At 62.0% G+C, this 23,679-nt stretch overlaps 2 protein-coding genes across 2 annotated transcripts; one reads left to right on the top strand and one right to left on the bottom strand.

Moving 5' to 3' along the window:
* Window positions 1-1,787: 1,787 nt before the first annotated feature.
* Window positions 1,788-19,500, bottom strand: LOC141978917 (dnaJ homolog subfamily C member 3-like). Its single transcript, XM_074941298.1, has 12 exons — window positions 19,358-19,500; window positions 17,477-17,587; window positions 16,641-16,765; window positions 14,129-14,203; window positions 13,631-13,774; window positions 11,325-11,506; window positions 10,986-11,105; window positions 10,457-10,562; window positions 6,255-6,375; window positions 4,938-5,070; window positions 4,225-4,373; window positions 1,788-3,651 (listed from the first exon to the last, which is right to left on the bottom strand). Exons 1-12 carry the CDS (start codon window positions 19,464-19,466, stop codon window positions 3,509-3,511), a joined length of 1,518 nt encoding a protein of 505 aa, XP_074797399.1. The 5' UTR covers window positions 19,467-19,500; the 3' UTR covers window positions 1,788-3,508.
* An 11-nt stretch (window positions 19,501-19,511) lies between these two features.
* ADAT3 (adenosine deaminase tRNA specific 3) lies at window positions 19,512-22,838 on the top strand. The gene is made up of 2 exons (XM_074941314.1): window positions 19,512-19,595; window positions 21,714-22,838. Exons 1-2 carry the CDS (start codon window positions 19,559-19,561, stop codon window positions 22,727-22,729), a joined length of 1,053 nt encoding a protein of 350 aa, XP_074797415.1. The 5' UTR covers window positions 19,512-19,558; the 3' UTR covers window positions 22,730-22,838.
* The last annotated feature ends 841 nt before the right edge of the window (window positions 22,839-23,679 follow it).

Here is a 23,679-nt window from a genome sequence, read left to right as displayed (position 1 = left end):
CCAGCCCAGGGCCCCCCCCCGGCCACGCCAGGATCCCAGGGGGCGAGCAGCGGAGGACAACCCCCCCCCAAAGACCCCGCCCCCCCACAATGTTCCTGCTCATCTGACTTGGGGGGGGGAGTCCTTCCTGACCCCAAAGCCCGTGATCGGTTGGACCCAGAGCATGGGAGCAGCCAGGCAGCTGGAAAGAAGGTTTTCGGGCCAGTGTCTCATCTCCAGCCCTGGTCGATCCCTGATGCCTCAGAGAAAGTTGGGGAGGGGGAGGGAACCCAGATGCACCTGGCTCAATGGGTGGGTGGGGGGAACCTTCCTGACCCTAGCGGCAACCAGGTGAAGCCCTGAAGCATGAGTCTAGATTCGCGCTTCCCAGTGCAAAGAGGAATTTTTCAATGAGATTTTTTTTTCCCCATGGGAAAAGGCCGACGCACGGAAAACAAAACTGTTTGGGGAAGGGGTCGGTTCCGCTTCGTTGCCCTGGGGTTTTTTTTTGGGGGGGGGGGGATTTTTTTTTTTTAAAAGAGGATCAGAAACTGTCAAAAGGGGGAAGTTCCACGGTTTTGGCTGGAAAGGCCGATTCTCGTTCAAGTCCAAGTGGAGACAAAACGGGGAGACGCTGGCGTTTTCGATTAACTCGATCGGCAACCGCTCGGCTCCGGAACGTGGCTGCGATTTCCCTGCCAGGGGTGGGGGGGGCATGTTGATCATTTCCCCCACCAGCTTGAAAACCCGCGGGGGCCCAGCGCTGCCGGCGGACCGGCTTGGAGGGGAGCGGCTCGGTCCCACCGGGAAGCGAGGGCGGCCTTCCCCGCCCTGGTCGCGCGCCGTGGGGCTGGGACGGTTCCAGGAGGCGCAGAGGTGGCTGGAGTCTGTCGCAAAGCCGGCACCGCGCTCTTCGGCCGCCTGGAGTTCGCGGGGGCCGGGGAGAGGCGGACGCGCAGAGCCAGACTTTTCCACCTGTTTTGCACAAAATAAATGTGTTTGAACGCAAAGGCCAAGTGTTCCCTGGGGGGGGGCGCCGGGGAGGCCGGAGCCCCAGCTGGTGACTATGGTGGGGAGCTACGGTAACCCGGGACTGCTTGGGGAGCAGTGATAGGGATGCGGCTTGGAGCTTGGGCAGGAGAGGCTGGGGCACGGGGATGAGTAAGGCACGGGCCCTGGCCGATTTGCGGGAGCGCCAGCCCGTGGGTAGAATTGGGGGTGGGGGTGGGACGACTGTGGTCCCGCCCCCTGGCCGGGTGCTGGTAAGAGCTGCCCATGGAGCTCCGGCTCACATGCCTGGCCCCCCCGCGCCAGTGGAGAGTGCGGGGCTCCCTGGGTAGCTCTTACCAGGGCCTGGCTCCTGGCCTGGCTGGGGGTGGGGTCTGGAGCGGGGGGGGGAAGAGGAGGAGCAGGAGGTGGGACCCCAAATGTTCTTTGTGCCCAGGGCTCTGCTCATGCACTAAACGCCAGAGGTCCCCCCGGCCCCATTTGCAGATCTTGGTGAGGGCCTCTAACCCCGTACTTGGGAGGGGGGCAGGCCTGTTTCATGCCAACAACTCAAAGGCCTAATATACAGGTGGGAGAAAAGTTCTTGGCGTTAAAGAGCTACCCTTCCCCCTGGGCCAGGCAGAGCCAGAAAGTCACAACCAGCATCACCCCCCCCCCCCCCGCCCCTTGCAGGAAAAAGACACCAGAGCCTGGAGGCTACGAAAATTACCAACATTAACCCTTTCAGGCCTCCATAAAGAAGCAAACCTCCGTTCCTCCTTTTTCATCCCAGCTCGAGCAGGCCTGAGCCCAAAGAGGGAAAGGGAAAATGGGACCCTGTTTGCAATACAAACTTTAATCCCAACCTCGGGGGCGGCGCCTGCCACCCCTTGCCTGTGCAATGATTACAACCCGCTCCTGAAAAGAAATCAACGTTAAAAATCGTATCTATAAAAGAGCCAACGGGGGAGAAAATAAATCCAGGTCAGTTATAAAACGTCAGCAGGGCTGACTGCACCGTTACCAGCCAGAGGGGGGTGGGAGCAAGCAGCACGGAGGGTGGGAATGATTGTTAACCGAATTAAAATTCCTGCTTAGCCTTTCATCAGCCCTGACAGAAATCAACAGAGTCCTCGTACAGCCAGGAGTAAAGAACCGCTTAGCCCACCGAAAGGGATGCGGAAAAGGGAAACATTAGCGGGGCTGCGTCTTTTTTAGCTACGCAAAGGCCTGGGAGGGATTTTGCCAAGATGGGGAAACAAATTTTGTTTCTCTGTGAAAAATATATCAGGAAAGAGCCGGTTTTCCAGGAATTTGGGTGAGTTTTCACCAAGAGCTCGTCACTGTGCAAGGGAGATTTTCTTCGGGGGAAAAAAGGCTTTTTTTGGTTCATTAAAAAAATACTAATAAATAATCCAGCACATATTTTTCCCCCAAGGGACTCTGATTGGTTTGTAAACCACACACATCGAGCAGAAATGGCTGGCTGGCTTTCACTTGCTTTACAGGGCTCGTTGGAGGTCGGCTATGGGGGTCCCGTGCTCTCTCAGCCCCCCGATGACGTGATGGGGGTGGGCTTGGAAAAAAGGGAGACGGGTATAAGAAAAATCTCAAAAAAAATGAAGAAATAAAAAAAGTGGTTTTGACTCAATTTTCCTGCAGGACAATTTCAATTTCCTAGCGAAAATTCAAAAGCTGACTGATTTTTGACTTGGATGTGGTGACATCTTCATGGGGGAGGTAGTTCGGGCACCTTGTGCCCCCTTTCTGGTCTGTAGCCCAGATGCCCTGGCTGGACTACATCTCCCATGATGCCTCCGTGCAGTATGGGAGCCCCTGCTGCATTACTGCAGAGGCAGGCCAAGCCCATAGGAGGCATGAAGCCCCCTGAATGACAACTCCCGTGAGTCCAAATTGAAAATTTTTCATTTTTGAGGCATGCGTTTGTTTTTCCAACCAAAGGCCGACGCGTTTCCCAAAAAGTTTCCCTGTGGCAGACACCCCAGTCACGCCCGGGGCGAATAATTCTCCTTTTGATGGGCAATTTCCAATCAACCCTCACGCCGAACCTTCAACGCAGACCGCTTTTCTCCTAAGCGTGCCTTGGGCGTTAGCCGTCGCACACCACAAACGAGAAGAGATTGAGAGGATCGGAATTCAAACCGATGCCCAGCTGGATGAAGGGAAAGCATGGGGGGCTAGGTGCATGTCTCACTCCAGGGCCGAAGATGGGATGCACAGACGGAGAGAATCCAATTAGTTCTCCGGGAAATTCAGCATAGAAAGAGAGATCCTCGCAGGCCTTCTTGAGACACCATAGAGAGGCGGCAAAACCATTTCATTCTCTACCTCTCTGCAGGTCACGGGGAAAGCAAATGCCCCAGAAATGGCCCCGTTCCCAGGCCAGAAAGAAACGTGGCAGGACACATTTGACACGATGAGCGGGAGGCGACTCCGGGGCCCGTGCTGGAGTCTACAGGAGAGACCGTCAGCCCCGGTCTCCCCTCGACGCGCAGTCCGGAGCTCTTCCTCCCGCCCTGAGCTAATTGAAGTGGAATTTGAAGTGAAAATTGCCAGAGCCGAAAGGGTTAAACTCAAAAGGCCACTGGTGGGGGTGCCCTCCCCCCCCTTGCTGGTTCTCGGGGTCCAAGGGGTCCTCTCCGGAGTCAAACTTCTGCCGCATGTCTGGAAGGGAAAGGCGTGGTGAAGCAGGGGATTCGGGGTAACGTTTAGGACCTGCGCCTACCCACTAGGCATTGCTCCCCACTGGCTGGGAAGAGATCACTTCTCCCAGGGCACTAAGGGGATGCGCCAGCCCCGGGGTTGGCACCTGTGGCCAGACAACAAACCCCAAAGCAGAGGCAGCCCGGGTGTGTCTGGGGACTAAGGGGGGACCAAGAACATACAGAGAGACCGACACAGGGCCCCAGGAGAATGCGATTTCTCCGGGGAGGGTGCCTCCGCCTACAGGAACTCTTTCTTGGCTTGTCCCCGCTAACCCGACCACCGCCCGGCGCTCTGTGCCGGGTGACTGACGGCTTCTGCCTGGCTTCGCTGTTTCTGGGGCTCCCTGAGCAGGAAAAGCCCCTCTCGGGAGTCTGATGTGCTGAGAGCCCCGGTGGGAAACAGGGGCCCAGTCTCGGAGACACTGTGGGACCACGTGGCCCTCGGAGGGTAGCTATGCCAGGGGCTCTTGGGCGAGTCTCGGGCACTCCACGCACCAGCCCGTCTGTTCGTCCACCCCCGGCCGGGCCTTACCTGGGTCTGTCAGGACCTCTTTAGCGGCCGCGATGTCGATGAACTTCTTCTCCGCCTCCTTCTTCTCGTCCTCGGACTGGAAGTTGTCGGGATGCCATTGCTGGGCCAGCTTCCGGTAGGCCTTGATGATCTCCTGCTTGTTGGCGTTCCTGGGGGTGGGGGCCAAGCAGGTGGCATAAGAACACGGCAGCGGATGGGGGGGGGATGGCGCCGGCGGATGGGCCAAGCAGGGGCCCTGTCTACACTAGCCAGGCCACCGGAGAGTCCAGTTCTGGGGTCCCCAGTTCCACAAGGACGTTGACAAACCGGAGGGGAGGGCCACAAGAATGATGAAAGGACTGAAAAACCTCCACGCTTTATAGCCCGCTCAGTCTGTTTAGGCTAACACCGAGAAGGTGAAGCGGGAGGGGACCTGATCGCAGGCTAGAAGGACCCACATGGGGCACCGAAAGCGGGCTCTTTGATCTAGCAGACAAAGGTCGAAGAACCAACGGCTGGATGTTGAAGCGGGACAAAATTCAGACTGAAAATAAAGTGAAACTCTGGGCTCTGTCGTACCGATCCCCACTTCCTCACGGCCCGGGGGTCCTGAAACGCCTTCCCGTTGGGGGGTGGGTCCCACAAGCCCCCTGAGGGCTCCGGGCAGCCCTGAGGTCTGGCTGGGGAGATCCCATCCTGCTGGTTCAAACCCCCGCCTGGGAAATGACACCCACCTCCGGATCCCCAGGATCTTGTAGTAGTCCCGTTTCTTTGACTGCTTCAGCAGCTTCTGGGCTCTCTCCAGCCCCTCCTTCACCTCCTCGTTTTCCCCGTCAAACTCCTTGGCCTCCTGGTAATCCTCCACCGCTGTGAACCAAGCAGAGCTGCCTCACACCGTGCCCCCAGTTCCCGCACGGCGCCCTTCGCCGGGGAACCAGCCCAGAGCCGTCGCGGCCGATTGCCAGGCACCGCCGCTGTTGGGGCTTGTAGTTCGGGCGCCTCGGGGGCCTGGTTCTCCTCTGTGGGCCGGGCTGCCCCCGGGGAACTACAGCTCCCAAGATGCACCGCGGCGACAGAGTTCCCTTGGGCATTGCCTCTCCAAAAGGGGCGATCGTGAGAGATGCAGCCCAACAGAGGGCATGAGGTACACTCCCACGATGCACCGCGGTCTCTCCTCTTGCTGAGCCGCAACAGTGCATCATGGGAGCCCCTGGCAGAAGGGTCTCATGGAAGGCGGAGTCTGTCCCGGGGGCCCATCCCAGAGAGAACGAGGGGAGCAGGACACCTCCCAGTACAGCTCCCGCCATGCCCCACCGCCCATCTCGAAGACTGTGGTGTGGGCCGTGGGAGATGTCCTTTAACCAGGCACCCCAGACTCATAAGGAACCCGAACTACAATTCCCAGGAGGCGATCCCTCCTGTCTCCGCGAGGGAGGACTGCAGAGCATCATGGGATATGTAGTCCGACAAGGGCCCCCAGCCCCAGAAGTACATCACCCAGGAGGTACCAGTTTTCATCTCGATTTCTGCCAATTTTTCTTGTTAAATTTTCCATTCAAAAATATAGACAAAAAGACCCCTCCCACTTGAACGCACTATACACCACGCCACTCCCCTTCACAGCTGATCTAGAACCCAGGAGTCCTGGCTCCCAGACATGCACCCCCCCACCCTCTCCAGGAGGTGCCCCCAGACACACTGGCCCTACCCCACCTTCCTGTCAGAGCTGGGACAGAACCCAGGAGTCCCGACTCCCAGACCCGCCCCGTTCTAACCCCCTCGACCCCACTCCTGTCCCCGGCCTGGGATAGAGCCCAGGAGCCCCGACCCCCAGGGCAGTGCTCAAGCCGCTAGGCCGCACCGCCTGCCAGCCTTCCCCGAGGGCTGTGGCCAGAGCATTGTCGGTGGCTGGGAGGACGGGGCGAGACCGCACGGGTTGAATGCGGGGAGGGCGCCCGGCTCTCGAGCTGGCCCTGCTCCAGTCTCCTGAAGGTTCCCCAGAGGAAGGGCCGGGGACCGGGCTGCTCTCGCTCGGGCCGGCCGCGCCCTACCTTGCTGGAACTCCTCGTTCAGGATGTAGGCCTCGGCCCGGTCACGCAGGACGAAGACGTTGCGTGGGTCCCGCTGGTGAGCCTCCGTGCACACGTCGATGGCTTCCTGGGGCCGTTTGCTCTGTCGGGTTGCGGGGGAGAGAGGTGGGTCAGGCTGCGGCCGTGGGGCTGTTCCGCCCCTCTAGATTACTGCACCCCAATCCCCGCCGCCCGGGGCAAACCCCAGCCTCTCGGGGACACACCCCACTGACTGCCCCCTCTCCCCCCCCACCATGCTCTCTGGGATGGGCACAACTGCCCTCCTCCAGACATGCACCCCCACCATCTCCAGGACACCCCCCACTGGCCCCGAGACCTATGCCCCACACTCTCTGAGATATGTCCCCCCATCCTCTCTGGGATGTGACCCATTAGCCCTCCCAGACACGCCCCATACCCTCTGGGACATGCATCCCCCCCTCACCGTCTCCAGGATGTCCCCCATTCCCACCTTCTGGGCACGGGCTGCCCCCTCCCCAGACACACACCCACTGTTCTCTCCACACCTGCCCCCTCTCCCGTAGGTCTGCTCTGGTGGGCGTGAGACCTCCACACCCCGCGGGTGTTAATCTAGCTGCATTAGCCATACAGGGAGCCCCTAGCGTGGGCACCGCTGCATTGCGGTGCAGGGGTCTTACGCTGGGAAACGCGGGTGTGCCGGGGCGCCTGGGGGGACACAGACACAGAGATTGCGCCCACAAGTTCCAACCCCGGCCCCGTGCCGGTGTGAACGGTCCCTGCCTCCCCCCGAGCTGGCAAGGGGTTTGCGCTTCCTCTCCCGTCCTGCCGAACGCGCCTTCCCTCCCGCCCAAGCCCACTAGTGCACTCGCGGTCCCTAGAGAGCTGGGTTGGGCCAGCTCCTTGCATGCATTTGGAGGTCCACCCTCACCGGCCCCGCTGCAATGCAGGGAAGGGTCATTTCTCCCCATTTCACCGAGGGAAACTGAGGCACGCAAATTCAAGGCACCGTTTTCAAAAGTGACGAGTTTGTATTCAAAAAGACGAGGAGTCGGGTGGCACCTTGTTTCTGTGGCTACAGTCTAACAGGGCTACCCCTGATTCCGAGTTCATATTCAGTCCCCTTGGGGTGGGTCAATCACCCAGCAGCTTTCGACCGCGTCGCCTTCGGCGACTCCCGCTCCGTCACGCAGCGAGTCTGCGGCAGCACCAGAAATCGAACCCAGGAGTTCTGATTCCCAGGCCAGCCCGTCAACCACAAGTAGGGCTCCTGGATCATTGGCCAGCAAAACCTTCCCCCTCTGTGACGAAGTGGGGGGTTTCCTTGTTTTTCCTGTGCTTTGCATGCCGAGCGGGTGGGACTCAGGTTCCCTGGGGGTTGCTGGTTTACCGAGGGGATGGGAGAGGGAGTTTTTTGGGACACAGGATGGGCGAGGGAGACCCCGGCCAATGGCCTGGAGAATGGAGACCCCAGCGACTGGTGACCGGGAGGCCCAGCCGGTTCTGGCCCGTGGGAGGACAATGGGCTGCGGAGAGAGGACCCCGGGGTGACCTGACCAGCCGGTTCCAGCCAGAGGGGGCCAGAGGACAGAAGAGGGGGGCCCACAGCGAGAAACAGGCGTGCTAAGGCTCGGAGAGGTGCGGCTCCAGGAGGCGGAGGGGTTTAACCCTTGAGAGAGAGTGGACCCCCGAGAAGGGCTGTTTCACTGAAGGGGGTCCCCCCCACGGACCGCACGGGGCCCAAGAGTGGGCACAACCTGTGAATCCGTGACACCCTCCACGAGAACACTGCGGGGTATTTTGGCAGGCCGAGTCTCTCCTCTCCTACAATATTTTGGATTTTCCGTCGGAAAACCAGAACAATTTCAGGCGCCGAAACTCAAGGGGGGGAAAAAGTCTAATTTTTCAGCAGGAAATTAATCCCCAATTTCGGACCAGCTCTAACCACAGGCAGGAGCATCCAGAGCCAGGCCCACCGAGCGCGGGACAGGGGTGTATGGGAGCAACGGCAGAGACCCTGCTTCCTCCCGGACGCTCGGCTCGCAGCCAGCGTGTGGTTTTGGGAAGGATGCAAAAGATTTTGCTGCTGGCCTCGTCCTTATCTACCCGATTGCCAGCAGGGGGTGGGGCTTAGATCCAATCAATCACAGACCTCCACCACGCCCCTTGACACAGAACGCAGGTGTCGGGTGCAGGCTCTGGGCTGGGCTCTCTCTGCCCCCTGCTGGAGGGGACGGGCCCTGCGCTCTGTGTGTGTGTGTGTCCCTGCCGCCCCCTGCTGGAGGGGATGGGCTCGGCTCGGCTCTGCTGTGTGTGTGTGTGTGTGTGTGTGTGTGTCCCTGCCGCCCCCTGCTGGAGGGGACGGGCCCTGCTCTGTGTGTGTGTGTGTGTCCCTGCCATCTCAGCACCGGGCGAGGAATCCGTGTATACACAGCCCCTGCGCCCCTCCCCAGAGGTGGCCGCAGCTCAGCAAGGGAAGTGGAATCCGTGTATACACAGCCCAGCGCCCCACCCCAGAGGTGGCCGCATCTCAGCAAGGGAAGAGGAATCCATGTATACACAGCCCCAGCGCCCCACCCTAGAGGTGGCCGCATCTCAGCACCGGGCGAGGAATCCGTGTATACACAGCCCCTGCGCCCCTCCCCAGAGGTGGCCGCAGCTCAGCAAGGGAAGTGGAATCCATGTATACACAGCCCCAGCGCCCCACCCTAGAGGTGGCCGCATCTCAGCACCGGGCGAGGAATCCGTGTATAGACAGCCCCAGCGCCCCACCCTAGAGGTGGCCGCATCTCAGCACCGGGCGAGGAATCCGTGTGTACAGAGCCCCAGCGCCCCACCCCAGAGGTGGCTGCATCTCAGCACCGGGCGAGGAATCCGTGTATACACAGCCCCAGCGCCCCACCCCAGAAGTGGCTGCATCTCAGCAAGGGAAGAGGAATCCGTGTATACACAGCCCCAGCGCCCCACCCCAGAGGTGGCCGCATCTCAGCAAGGGAAGAGGAATCCGTGTATACACAGCCCCAGCACCCCACCCCAGAGGTGGCTGCATCTCAGCACCGGACGAGGAATCTGTGTATACACAGCCCCAGCGCCCCACCCCAGAAGTGGCCTCATCTCAGCAAGGGAAGAGGAATCCGTGTATACACAGCCCCAGCGCCCCACCCCACAAGTGGCTGCATCTCAGCACCGGACGAGGAATCCGTGTCTACACAGCCCCGGCGCCCCACCCCAGAGGTGGCTGCATCCCAGCACCGGGCGAGTAATCCGTGTATACACAGCCCCTGCGCCCCTCCCCAGAGGTGGCCGCAGCTCAGCAAGGGAAGAGGAATCCATGTATACACAGCCCCAGCGCCCCACCCTAGAGGTGGCCGCATCTCAGCACCGGGCGAGGAATCCGTGTATAGACAGCCCCAGCGCCCCACCCTAGAGGTGGCCGCATCTCAGCACCGGGCGAGGAATCCGTGTGTACAGAGCCCCAGCGCCCCACCCCAGAGGTGGCTGCATCTCAGCACCGGGCGAGGAATCCGTGTATACACAGCCCCAGCGCCCCACCCCAGAAGTGGCTGCATCTCAGCAAGGGAAGAGGAATCCGTGTATACACAGCCCCAGCGCCCCACCCCAGAAGTGGCCTCATCTCAGCAAGGGAAGAGGAATCCGTGTATACACAGCCCCAGCGCCCCACCCCAGAAGTGGCCGCATCTCAGCAAGGGAAGAGGAATCCGTGTATACACAGCCCCAGCGCCCCACCCCAGAAGTGGCCGCATCTCAACACTGGGAGAGGAATCTGTGTATAGACAGCCCCAGCGCCCCACCCCAGAGGTGGCTGCATCTCAGCAAGGGAAGAGGAATCCGTGTATACACAGCCCCAGCACCCCACCCCAGAGGTGGCTGCATCTCAGCACCGGACAAGGAATCTGTGTATACACAGCCCCAGCGCCCCACCCCAGAAGTGGCCTCATCTCAGCAAGGGAAGAGGAATCCGTGTATACACAGCCCCAGCGCCCCACCCCACAAGTGGCTGCATCTCAGCACCGGACGAGGAATCCGTGTCTACACAGCCCCAGCGCCCCACCCCAGAGGTGGCTGCATCCCAGCACTGGGCGAGGAGTCTGCGTATGTACGGCCATCCCAACCCCGTTGTGTGTGTCTCCCACCAGCTCTCCTGGCAGCGTGCAGGGTGGATGCTGGCGCGAGGCCGGGCTCACCTTGGAGAGGCAGTGACAGATGCGGGCCTTGGCCCTGATGATGTAAACTTCCACTTGCGATTCCGTCTTCATGGCCGCTTTGTACTTGTCGATGGCTTCCTCGTACCTGTCCCCAGGAACGGCACATGTCACCCGCCGGCGGGGCTCCAATGGGCCAAAGGGGCCAAACTCAGGGCTGGCACCAGCAGACGACTCTGGAGCACCCAAAACATGCCAGACCTCGAGCCAGCCGGGGCTTCCAGGGGAAAGGGGCAGTGGAAGAGATCCCAGAATACCCGCCTGCCCCCAGGATTCCGGTTTAGCCAGCCCTCGCGCCCCACTCCAGAGATGGCGGCCTCTCAGAGCTGGGCAGGGGATCCCTGTATAAAGAGCCCCCATGTCCCACCCCAGAGGCGGCTGCATCTCAGCCCCTCCACTACTCCCAGCATGCCCCCAGGCGCCCCCTAGAGGCCTACGAGTGCCACGGCACACCCGGCTGGGAGGACCCAGCCTCTCAGGGTGGCAGAGAGCGAGGGGGCACGGCCGTCACCTCTGCGCTTGGACGTGCTCCTCGGCCGACTCCAGCTGCTTGGAGAGCTTCTTGACCTGCTTGTAGTGGGCAAAGCATGCCTTGTCGTCCTGATCCAGCTTGAGACATTCACGCACCTGCCTGGGGAGCGGAGAGAGGGGTATAGGCAGGGCGGGGTTGTCTTGGAGATGCCGGGGTCCCCCACTCCCCAAGATCCCAGCGCACATGGGCGGGGCTCGGAGTCAAAGCCTGGCACCTCCAGGGCAGGGATTCAAGGTGGCCTGGTGGGGGGAGGTTCCTTGTCCACCCCCGCAGACATCCCGCACCCCTGCCAGCACCGCCTGGTGCCCCCCAACTCACGCCAGGGCCTCCTCGTGCTCCCCCAGGCCGTAGTAGAGCTGGCTGAGCTTAAGGAAAGCTGCCCGGTTGTCGGCGCGGAGCTTGGTGGTGGGTTTCAGGTCCAGGATGGCCTTGCCGTAGTCGCCCAGCAGGAGATGGCACTCGGCGCGCAGCTCCTTGGCCTCGGGGGCCCACGGGGAGATCTGCGCCCAAGGAAGCAAACGAGAAAGGTGAGGCGAGGTGCCGGGTGTGAACCAGCATTGGTCCGAGGAGGGGGCTGGACCCCGCCCGGAGTGAGGGCGACCTGCGTTTTCGACGATAAATGCACCCTGGGAAAGGGGGCTTTATGGTGCGCCGTCTTCCACCAGAGAGGGGAAACTGAGGCAAGGTTCGGGGGGACCCACCGCCAGCTCCTTTGTTCAAGATCCCTCTGGCTTTTTAAGGCGGCGGCAGGGGGACCGAAGATCTCTATGGTTTCACGTTCGTACTTCCAAGCCCAACACCCGATACTCCTAGCCTCGGCCACCCCCCCGTCCCCTAACCTCGCTGCACCATCGGCCCGGGTGTTCTTCCACCGCTCCAAGGTCCGGCGCAAGGCCTCTGCCAGCCCAGGCTGCTGTAAGCAGACGTGGGACTGTATCTGGAGCTGCAACTGGAAATGCTGCCGCATTGCCCCGGGGAATCGTAAGTCGGGTGCCTCATCTCCCCCATTCCCTGCTACGGGCCAGGCTTCCTGGCTGGACCACATCTCCCATGATGCACCGCAGCCAGGGACTCCCAACATGCCCCCTCCTTCCCTCTCCAAGAGGGGAGAGCGCCATGGACCACGGGAGATGTAGTTTGGGTGATTTATGTTCCTGCTCACTTCTACAGACCAGGCTCCTTGGGCAGATATCACGGAGCGTGAGGGGATGCATCATGGGAGTCCGTGGCTGCTGTGCATCATGGGAGATGTAGTCCGGCCAGGGAGCCCTGGCCTACAGAGGTGAAGCGGGTTATGTGGGAACCGGAGGCTGCTGAACGACAAACGTCCATGATGCACCTGCCTTCCTGCCCTGAGAGTGCAGCATGGGGGCGGGGGTGTAGCCCTGTGACATTATTGGCATAACCTGGGACGATATAGAACATTGTTGCAACCAAGGTCCTGTAATGGCACCGAATCTTATATAAAGGGGGTCAAATGAGGTGTCTAAGACAAGGTGATGGTTTGCTGGTCAGGATTATGCTCTCTATATGTGGGTATCATTTTTGTAGTCGAAGTTAGGAATATTGGCTCTACACTGTCTGTATTTCAAACTTGTGCTCTGCTTCTGGGGGACACCCCAGACAAGTTGGTGTCAGCTCGGCCTAGCCTGCTGGATGGCCCATTAAGGGCCATCAGCGATACGAGTGACCCATTGAGAGAAGGCAGACATGCCTGGGGACTCAGCCAGGCAGGCAGGGACCTGCCTATGGACAGTACTCTGCGATGTTTCCAGGCCATGGGCTGGACAGCTTGCCTTTGGGACAAAGAAAGACAGACCACATGGCAGGAGACTATGAAGAGCTGCTGCAGCTCCCCCATCTGGTCTTCAATCCTGCTTCCGACCTCTGGAGGGACTTTGCTACAAACGGAAGCTCTGAACCAAGGACTGAAAGACCCATCCCAGGTGGAGATGTTCTCCAGAGACGGGATTTGAACCTGCCGTTTATTCCATCCCTGCTACAAGCCTGAACCAAGAACTTGGCCGTTACTGTCTGTCATTGAGTCCATGTAACCAATTCTGGCTCTCATCTCTATCTTGTTTCCTTTTATGAATGAACCTTTAGATTTTAGATTCTAAAGAATTGGCCACAGCGTGATTTGTGGGTAAGATCTGATTTGTAGATTGACCTGGGTCTGGGGCTTGGTCCTTTGGGATCGAGGGAACCTTTTTTCTTTTACTGGGGTATTGGTTTTCATAACAATTCGTCCCCATGACGAGGGGCACTGGTGGGGATATTGGGAAACTGGAGCGTCTAAGGGAATTGCTTGTGTGACTTGTGGTTAGCCGGTGGGGTAAAACCAAAGTCCTCTCTGGCTGGCTGGTTGGGTTTGCCTTGGTGTGCCCAGAAACCCCAGCCTGGGGCTGTAACTGCCCAGCTAAGCAATTTGCCCTGAACTGGCACTCTCGGTTGGGTCCCGCCCGAACCAGCATCGTTACAAGCCCAACCGGGTTACGAAGGACCACTGGTCACAGCAGCTTGGCCGAACACAGCATCCCTGTGAGACTGAGAGATGCTCTCCCCTGCTCTCAGAGACGGCGTGATCCCCACGGAGGGGGACAGCCCCCTCTCCTGACAGGTACCTCGACAGCTCGCTCCAGGATGCGGATGGCTCCCGCGTAGTCTGTCCTCTGATAGGCTGCCCGGGCCTCCTGCATGGACACTTCCAGCTCGGTGAGTCTGGCTAGCTGGCTCTGAGCCTCCTTGTGGCTGGGATCGCTCTGCAGCTGCGGGGGCAGGAAGGGGGAAGCGGGGGGGGGGGAAAACCAACAAGGATTGGCAGAGGCCTAGAGGGAGCCCTTCGACAAACGGGGAGTGTCCCCCAGCCAGTGCCCTTCGGGGACAGAAAGGCGGCCAGCTGGACCCGCGACCCCCAGCGCAGAGAACATCTTCCCAGCTGTGCTCGGACCGACCGCACAGGAGGGTGAGTGGGGATGCCACGGCAGGGAAGGGCGATGTTATCCAACGCAAAGCAGCAAAGCCAGGACAATTGCTGAGATCCGGCAGAGCCGCCTTGGGCTCCAGTCGCTGACCCCCCATTCCCACGCCTCTCACGAGGGGTCCCTTCTCCCGGCACTCACCACAGCTTCAAAGTCCTGCTTGGCCTGCTCCGTGTTGCCCTGCTTCAGGAGAATGCTGCCCCTCTGCAGCCTGGCCTGGAGAGGAGAGAGAGAGCAGATTCCCAGGGTGAGAGACTCCGGCAACGGCAGATTCAAATCGGCACCGTCGATGGAGGCAAAGTCCTTAAAGCTTAAGCCCGGTCAGTTGCAAAAGGCAGCACTCTCGCTGAAGCGCCTCGCCGAATCGAGGCCTTAATGGCCGCCACAACAGATATGCAAAGTTCAGTTCCTGGGGGAGGCTTCCTAAAGCATCCGGGGGATGAGCCTATGTGGTATGGAAAAGTCAAGGCTATCTAACATTTCAGACCTAACACTTTTCATCTATGGAGCTCAGAGCACGTTCCAAAGGAGATTCAGCATCATTGCCCCTGTTTTACAGGTTGGGGAAACTGAGGCACAGGGTGATGTGGCAGGGGTTCTCAAAATTTTTTTTTTGCTGGGATCCCCTTTGAAAATATTTCAGGCTGTGAAGACCCCACTCTCGCTGTACTATGCCACCCTTACTTCTGCGTTTCTGTTGGGGGTTGGTGCTGCCTTTAGGGCTGGGCGCCTGGCGAGCAGCTGCTGCTCTCCAATCACCCAGCTCGGAAGGGCTTGGGCTGGCAGCCCCGCATGTGGCTGGCAGCTGGAGGCCAAACATGCATGGGCTTGGCAACTCGCAACCTCCCTGTAATAACCTCGTGACCCCCAGTTTGAGAACCCCCGAGCTAGGTTTTTAGGGACATTCTTACCTTTAAAAAAAAAAAAAAAAAAAAGGAATCTGGCTGAAGTGACTTTTAAAATCAGAACCAGCCACTTTCTCGCAGGGTCCATGTACGCTGCAATCAATGACCCACGGCACAGCCCAGGTCAGCTGACTTGCGGGGCTCAACACTGGAGTGTAGACACTCGGGGTTAGGCTGGAGCCCTGGCTCTCAGGTCCTGCATGTCTGCCCTGCAACTTTTAGGCCTGCCGCCCAAATCGATTGCCCTGGGCCCTGAGACTCAGTGCCGTGAGGGAGAAGAAGAATAGGCAGCCAGATTTTCAGGACCAGTATGATTTGTAAATTTTCGCTGGCGCTCCCCATTGCACCTCCAGCATACCAAAGCAGTTCACAGACCCTGGTTAATCCCGGGGGGGGCTTGTCATTAGCCCCAGAGAGGGAAACTGAGGGCCAGAAAAAGGCCGGGACTGGCCTCAGGCCCAGCTGGGAGGCAGTCGGGCGAATCCACCGAGCTCTCCCAGTCATGTGCCTTAACTACCTTGTTTTGGCCACAAAAGGAGAACGGCAATTCTATTTACATCTTTGTGTCAACACGCATCCAGCCAAGCCGGTTTTGAACCAGCTTTGGCAGCTCAGAGCTGGCAGGGAATCATTCTGAACAGCTGTGTCTGAGCTCAGGCAGAAAGAGAGAGAGAGAGAGGGCCCAGAATAGCCAATGCCTAGTGGTTAGAGCTATTGCAGGGGATGTGGGAGACCTGGGTTCAAGTCCCCGATCTGCATGGTTTTCGGCCCAGGGATTCGAGAGGGGAATCTCGAGTAGGAGCACGTGGGTAATGTTATCTCTGTATTCGGTGACCATCGCTGCTGGTATCCTGTGTCCAGCTGCAGGGTTCCACAACTCCCAAAGGACGTGGACAATTTGATTCAAAGATTGGGAAATATGCCTGAGAATGAGAGACGGCGGGAGATTGATCTGTTTAGCTTGATAGAGAGAAGATGACGGGGTGACTTGATCACAGTTTATAAGCACCAATGTGGAGAACAGGAACGCGAGAACAGCTGGCTCTTCCATCGAGGAGAAAAAGGTCTAGCCAGCTCCGATGGCTGGATAGTGAAGCTGGACAAATTCAAACGGAAAATAAGGCGTACTTTTTTCACTGTGAGGGTTACTGTGTTTAAAGAGTGACCACCCCGGCCGTGTTTAAATCACGATCGGATGTTTTTCGACGAGAGCTGCTGCAGTTCAACCCGGAAGTATTTTGGGGCAGTTCTCTGGTGTTTATTACACCGGCGGTCAGACTAGATGATCAGAGAGGTCCTTTCCGGCCTTGGGATCTATGAATCTGGGTCTCCCACCCCCGAGTGGAGCGCTCTGACCCCCAGGGGAGAGCCACTCTCCCTTCTTTGTGTAAGTACGTCAGTATTCCTTCAGAGAGACCACTCTCCTGGGATATGGGAACGGGGACCTGACCCTGGGGTGACTTTCTGTCTGCTGAGAACCAATCAGCTTTTTCGGACCAAAACAAATTCTCCATCGAGCAATTCCCGACCAGCTCTGCCTGGAACAGATCAGCAGCCAAGGGGGCTATTCCGCATGGAGAAGTGACAACGTCCTTGGAGGGCCAAGCATTCTCCGGTTCAAAAGGGACACGGCCACGTCCCCCAGGAGGGCAGCAGCCCCTCCATCGCTCTGCACGGGGCAGCAAAAGTAATCTACCATTAGTTAATATCCCTGCGAGCCAGAAGTGGGAACAGTGGGTGGGACTTACGGCCAGGAAGTCCGGCTTGAGCTCAATGGCCTTCGACAGGTCGGGTAGTGCCGAGCGGAACTTGCCCATGGCCAAGTAGATGGTCGCTCGCTTGTAATAGGTGAGGTAATTCTTGGGGTCGCCTTCTGCAGGGGGGAGAATATATTACTGGAGTCCTGCCCCCCCCATCTTCTAGCCCCGCCCAGCTTTGTTCTCCCTGCCTCTGTCCTCAGAACATGAGAACACAGGATCAAAAGGTGGGGAATTCAAAACCTGATCAAAGGACACAGAACTCCCGGCCACGGGAAGTCGTTGGGGCAAGGATTAACGAGAGTCACAAAGGGATGGGCCGTTTCTACGGCGGGCTGGAGTAGCCAGTGCTCCTCGTTAACGACATCCAATTTGGGAAGGGATATTGAACAGAGTGCTCCAGGACTTAAGCCAATCTCTGTTCAAGACCAGGCTGAGAGCTGATGTGGGGACAACTTTTACCCTACCTGCTATTGCGAGGTTCTTACATCTTCCTCCAAAGCACGCGGCGTTGGAGACGGTACACTGGCTACGTGGACCTTGGATCGCAGCCGAGCCGGACGCTCCTCCACCCGTGTGAACCATCCTATTTCACTACCCACTTCCTGCCAACCTCAGTGCCCCACAGCTGTCCCCAGCAGGTCCTTCTGTGCCAAACGCCCCGCCCTGGCGCTGAGTTCCTGCCCACTGGCCCCTGGGCACCCCCGATGCCCCGTGCCCGCCTGACGCAGCTGGGAGCGTGGAGGAGGCTAGCGTGGCTCTGGGCCGACGCGCTCCCTGGCTAGCTGGCGACATCCCCTCCTTTCCCCACCACTGCGCGTACTTACCGACGGCGGAGTGGTAATGAGACAGGGCCTCGGCCAGCTGTCCGGCCGCCAGCAGCTTGCGCCCCATTTCCAGGTGGTTCTCGATCTCAGCCTGCCCGGAGGCCAGCAAACCTGTAGGGGACAAAGTGTCTCACCTTCACTGGTTAGAGGGGAGTCAGGGCTGGGGGCCCCATTGAAATCCCCGTCTCCCCGACCCCGATCCACACACCACCGCACTTAATACCACTCTAGCATTCATGGGGTCCCACAGTCACAGGCTCTCCCAAGAGGCAGGATCTGTGGTGTCTAAACCATCCCAGACGCGTGGCTCCCCAGCCTCCTTTTGAAACCCCCCAGTAGAGGCGCTTCCACCCCTTCCCGAGGCAGCATAAAACCGCCCATTTCCTACTAGCCCCGCGCCCCAAGTTCCTGGCCACGCCCCCTTTCTATTAGCCCCGCCCCCACTCTCCTGGCCCCGCCCTGTCACACCCAGCCCAGTTCCCCCCATAGCTCCATCCCCTTCTACACTAGTCTCCACTCTCATGGTCTTGCCCCCTTCCTGCCTGCCTTGATGCCACCTTCCCACCCCGTCGCTCATCCACCCTCTCCTGACCTCCCCCAGTCTTGGGACCCTTCGCCTTCCTCACCAGCCCTACCCCCACTCTCCTGCCCCTCTCCCCTCCCACACAACCCCACCCCCACTTTCCTTCCCCACTAGCCACCCCCCACTCTCCTGCCCCCTGCCACACAACCACCCCCCCACTTTTCTGACCCCATCCTCTTCCCCACTAGTCACCCCCCACTCTGCTGCCCCCGCCACACAACCACCCCCCCATGTTTCCAACCCCACCCGCTTCCCCACCAGCACCACCCCCACTCTCCTGCCCCTCTCCCCTCCCACACAACCCCTCCCCCACTTTCCTTCCCCACCAGCCACACCCCCACTCTCCTAACCCTACCCCCTCCATCTCCGGCCTTGTAACCCCCCTCACCTTCTCCACCCCCTTTCTCCTGACCCCCTCCCACCCCACCCCACTCCACTCTCCAGGCCCCACCCTTTCCCTGACAATTAGGGGGGGCATCCGCATTTGGCTTCCTGAGGGTGACCAGCTGTCCCGATTGGATAGGGACAGTCCCCATATTGGGGGCTTTGGCTTTTGTAGGCGCCTATCACCCCCCCCCCCCACACACACACCCCCTTGGATTTTTCACACTGGCTTCCCCTTCTCTGCAGGTGGGGGCAGCACCAGGGGGGCAGAGCCAGCAGCAGGTGGGAGGAGCCAGGGGAGGAGCTAAAGAGCCGCTGGTAGGCGGTGGGGGCAGGGGACAGCAGGGAGGGGTGGAATCAAGGTGGAGGGGGCGGGGCCATCAGGGAGGGGGCGGGGCTAAGACGTGAGGTGGTCACCCCGGTGGGTGCGCAGCTACGAGCGGACCGGGGGGCGGGGCTACGAGCGGCTCAGGGGGCGGGGCGAGATGGGAGGGGGCGGGGCTATGACGTGGAGTGGTCGCCCCGGTGGGGGAGGGGCTACGAGCGGCCCAGGGGGCGGGGCCAGCAGGAAGGGGCGGGGCCACGAGCGACTCAGGGGCGGGGCCAGCAGGGAGGGGGCGGGGCTAAGACGTAGGGTGGTCACCCCAGTGGGGGCGGGGCTACGAGCGGACCAGGGGGCGGGGCCAGCAGGGAGGGGGCGGGGCTACGAGCGGCGCAGGGGCGGGGCCACATGGGAGGGGGCGGGGCCAGACGGGAGAGCGCGGGGGGGCTAGCAGGGGACTGGCCCTGCGGTGAGGGGGCGGGGCCAAGGGAGAAAGGGGCGGGGCTAAGCGAGCTATTGGGTCCGCCGTAGGGGGCGGGGCTAAAGCGTGGCCGGGCGGGAGGGGGCGCTTCCGGCGCGTTGCCATGGTTACCTGGGAGCTGCAGGTCCAGCAGGACGCAGAGCAGGGAGGCGGCCCAGAGCAGCCGCCGCCCGCAGCGCCACAGCCCCGGCCCCGGCCCGGCTCCCCGCCCGGGCTCCATGGCAGCGCTCCGGCGCCAGGCCTGCACTTCCGCATGCCGCGCTTCCGGCCCGTGGCGTCACTTCCGCCGGGCCCTTCCGGCCGCCGCGCTCGATGGTGGCCGCCTCCGCTCTGGCCGGCCGGCTCCATGGTACGGGCGCGGCTCCTCCGCTCGCCCCTCCCGCCGGCTCTGCGGCGCTGGGCGAGGGGGCGCGCTGGCCTCCGCTCTCTATGCCCCGGAGGACCGCGGCCCCGCGCGCGCTCTCTCTCTCTCAGGCCCCCGTGGCTCCCCCCCCACTCGTCCCGCCGCAGGGCGCGGTTGACCAATCGGGACGCGCCCCTATGCAGACGGGCGGCGCCGGGAGCCAATGGGCGCGAGGGACCGGGGCAGGGGGGCGGGGCCGGGACTGGGGGCGAGGGGCAGGTGAGGGAGGGGAAAGACCCTGGGGGGGGCTGGGACAAGGGGTCCTTGGAGGGGGGGTGCTGGGGGGCTGGGGGGGGCTGGGACAAGGGGTCCTTGGAGGGGGGGTGCTGGGGGGCTGGGAGGGGGGATTCTGGGGGGGCTGGGACAAGGAGTCCTTGGAGGGGGGGTGCTGGGGGGCTGGGAGGGGGGACCCTGGGGGGGCTGGGACAAGGGGTCCTTGGAGGGGGGGTGCTGGGGGGCTGGGAGGGGGGACCATGGGGGGGCTGGGACAAGGAGTCCTTGGAGGGGGGGTGCTGGGGGGCTGGGAGGGGGGACCCTGGGGGGGCTGGGACAAGGGGTCCTTGGAGGGGGGGTGCTGGGGGGCTGGGAGGGGGGACCATGGGGGGGCTGGGACAAGGGGTCCTTGGAGGGGGGGTGCTGGGGGGCTGGGAGGGGGGACCCTGGGGGGGCTGGGACAAGGGGTCCTTGGAGGGGGGGTGCTGGGGGGCTGGGAGGGGAAAGACCCTGGGGGGGCTGGGACAAGGGGTCCTTGGAGGGGGGGTGCTGGGGGGCTGGGAGGGGGGACCCTGGGGGGGCTGGGACAAGGAGTCCTTGGAGGGGGGGTGCTGGGGGGCTGGGAGGGGGGACCCTGGGGGGGCTGGGACAAGGGGTCCTTGGAGGGGGGGTGCTGGGAGGCTGGGGGGGGCTGGGACAAGGGGTCCTTGGAGGGGGGGTTCTGGGGGGCTGGGAGGGGGGACCCTGGGGGGGCTGGGACAAGGGGTCCTTGGAAGGGGGGTTTTGGGGGGCTGGGAGGGCTGGGACAAGGGGTCCTTGGAGGGGGAGGGGGGATCCTAGAGGGCTGAGAGGGGAGGATCCGGGGGGGCTGGGACAAGGGGTCCTTGGTGGGGGAGGGGAGATCCTGGGAGGTTCTGGGGGGCTGGGAGGGGGAAGTTGAGGTTTCCCAGGGAGCCCCCTAGTGGGGGGAGGGGAACCCCCCGTGTTGTGGGGAAGGGGGAGGGGCGTCATTGCGGGAGGGGAGCCCCCCCCATGTGAAAGGGGCAGGGAGCAGATCCCTGAGAGGCCTCCCCGCATGGGGGGTGGGGAGTGCCTGGGATGGGATCATTGGGCCTGAGGGAGGGGAGTCCCCCCATGAAGGAGAAGGGGGGGGTTCATTGGGAGAGTCCCTCCCAGGGAGGGGGGATCATAGATGAGCCCCCCCCCGAGGAGAGACAGGAGTGGCTGGGGGGGAAGTTGAGGTATCTGAAGAGCCCCCATCTATAGGGGTGGGTGGGGAGGCCCTGAGGGGAGAGGCAGCCCCCCGCCCCCCTGAGGGAAGGGGTGTGTGGCTCGGGGAAGTTTGGGGTCTTTCAGGAAGAGCCCTCCACATGTAGGGGGCAGGGGCATGGAGGCATCTGGGTCTGAGGGAGGGGGAAGAAGAGAAGGGCGCTGGGTCAGTGGGGCCAGGAGAGGAGAGCCCCCTATGTGAAAGGGGCAGGGCGGGGGGGGAGGGGGCATGTGGGGCTAGGATGAGGTCACTGGAAAGCCCCTTTTGTGGAGGGGAGTCATTGGGAGATCTACATTGAAAGTGGGGGTGGGATCTCTGGGGCTGCGGACTTCCCCCAAGTGTGGAAGGGGAACTGGGGGGGTCTGTGGGACTGGGAGTCCCGGGAGAAGCCCCCTGCTCACGACCCTGAATCAGGAGCACTGGAGGGCCAGGTTTAGGGGCTGATCCTGAGGAATGAGTGGGGCTGGATCCTGGGGCCCGGGCTGCAGTGAGGGGCTGGCCCGGGATACGGCGCTGGGGGCCCTGCAGCCCAGTGTCCACGCCGTTCCCCCCGCCCCCCAACTCCTCCCTTCTCTCCCCAGCGGGCCGTGGGGCGATGGAGCCGGACTGCAAGCGCAGGAAGACGGAGGCGCCAGAGGACCCCCCGTGGGAGGCGTTGCTGGTCCTGCCCGAGCTGGAGTCGCAGGAGGTCGAGCTGACCCCGGCCTACGCCGCCCCCGTGCTGCTCAGGACCGAGACGTCCCGCCTGGTGCGGGAGCTGTCGGCCGCGCGCCCCCTGACGGCGCTCCCCCACCTGAAGCGCGTGCGGGCGCGGGGGGGCACTTGGCCGCTGGAGGTGCTCCTCTGCCTGGCCGGCCCCTCGCCGGACGCCTCGCCGACCCTGGCGGAGCTGCTCCCGGACAGGCGGGTGGACCTCCGTGGCCTGGGAGAGCCCTTCCTGGTGCGGGTGCCGGCACGGGCCCCCCTCACCCGGCCCCAGTTCGAGGAGGCCGCCCGGCACTGGCCCACGGCTTTCCACGAGAACAAGCGGACCAGCCAGGCTCTGGCCGGGCGGCTCTTCACGCCCCAGGACAAGGCGGCCATGGAAGCTCACATGGAGCACGCCGTCCGTGCTGCCCGCCGGGGGGCGGAGCTGGGGATGGTGCCGGCGGGCGCCGCCGTGGTCGACCCGGCCACGGGGCGGGTCCTGGCGGTGGGGCACGACTGCCGGAACGGCCTCCACCCGCTGCTCCACGCCACCATGGTCTGCATCGACCTGGTGGCCTGCGGCCAGGGCGGAGGGACCTACAACTACCGGGACTATCCCGCCTGCTCCTTCCTGCCCCGGGACGGGCGCCCTCAACCTGGCAACGGGCTCCCCTACATCTGCACCGGTTACGACCTGTACCTGACCCGGGAGCCCTGCGCCATGTGCGCCATGGCCCTGGTCCACTCCAGAATCCAGAGGGTCTTTTACGGCGTGTCCTCCCCGCACGGGGCCTTGGGGACCCGATACCGCATCCACGGCCGCCAAGATCTGAATCACCGCTACGAGGTCTTCAGCGGCGTCCTGGAGGGGCCGTGCCAACGCCTCGGCCAGGAGCCCGCTGCCCGCTAGCTGCGGGGGTCTTTTTATGGGGCTTGTTTTTATGCCGTTGGTTTTAAACGCCGAGCTTCATGATGGGGTGTGCGTGTTTTGGGTTTTTTTTGTAATAAAGTTGTTTTAATGGGGATCTGGGGGTGTTGGTTTCTGGGGGCGTGTGGACCACCAAATCTGTGCCCATTTGCCCCAGGGATGGGGGGGCTTCCTGCAGGACAATCCGTGCTGCAGGGTGGGTGGGGAGTCGGTGACACTTTCCCTGGGGGAGAGTAGCCCCCCCGCCCTGCCCCTTCTGGCTGAAACCCCACCCCCACTCGTTACTCTCAGCCCCCTGCGGCCCCGGGGGGGCTGAGAGCTCAGTCAGCATCATGGGGAAAGGGGAGCCCCTCCCCCTTCCACCCTTTCTGCCCCACCCCACAGCCCTGCCCCCATTCCACCCCCGGCGCCGTCCCTGTTCTGCCCTCACTCCGCCTCTTCCCCCCCCACTGCGCCTCAGAGACCAGAGAAGCTCTGTGGGAGCTCCTCCAGGGCCGTGGTGGGGGGGAGATTTTTTCTGGGGCCCCAAATCCGCCGCTGTGCCCCCACCCCAGCCCGGCGACACGCGGCTTGGGGAGGCTTAGCCTTCCCCAGCCTCCACTACGTGTCACCCGGGCCGGGGACCGCGGGCCAGCTGAAGATTGTAACGGCACGGCATGCCTCCGGGGCTGACGGAAGAGCAATGCGGAGTAGCCAGAGCCCTCCGGGGGGGGACTCCTGCCTGGCCTGGCGGCTGTTTGTCCCAGCAGACCCTAGCAATGAAGCCCACCCTCTGAGGCCCTAGAGAGAGGGACGCCCTCCTGGCTGACGTAGAGGGGGACCTTGAGGCCATGTGCCTCCTAGGAGCCCAGGATGAGAGGGGTCTCCTGGGCCATCAGGGACCAGTTCCCTGCCAGCTCATTCCAGTCTCAAACTGACCAAACTCCCTCTTG

Source organism: Natator depressus, chromosome 28, assembly GCF_965152275.1.
Source record: "Natator depressus isolate rNatDep1 chromosome 28, rNatDep2.hap1, whole genome shotgun sequence".
NCBI classification, from domain to species: domain Eukaryota; kingdom Metazoa; phylum Chordata; order Testudines; family Cheloniidae; genus Natator; species Natator depressus.
This window is presented reverse-complemented; position numbering and strand designations above follow the sequence as displayed.

Coding starts and splice junctions, on each gene's coding strand:
- ADAT3 (XM_074941314.1), top strand. CDS start 19,559: ATGGTGGCCGCCTCCGCTCTGGCCGGCCGGCTCCATG. Junction 19,596..21,713: donor TCTGGCCGGCCGGCTCCATG/GTACGGGCGCGG, acceptor TTCTCTCCCCAG/CGGGCCGTGGGGCGATGGAG.
- LOC141978917 (XM_074941298.1), bottom strand. CDS start 19,466: ATGGAGCCCGGGCGGGGAGCCGGGCCGGGGCCGGGGCTGTGGCGCTGC. Junction 10,563..10,985: donor GAGCACGTCCAAGCGCAGAG/GTGACGGCCGTG, acceptor TCCTGGGGACAG/GTACGAGGAAGCCATCGACA. Junction 5,071..6,254: donor GAACGAGGAGTTCCAGCAAG/GTAGGGCGCGGC, acceptor CTTGGTTCACAG/CGGTGGAGGATTACCAGGAG.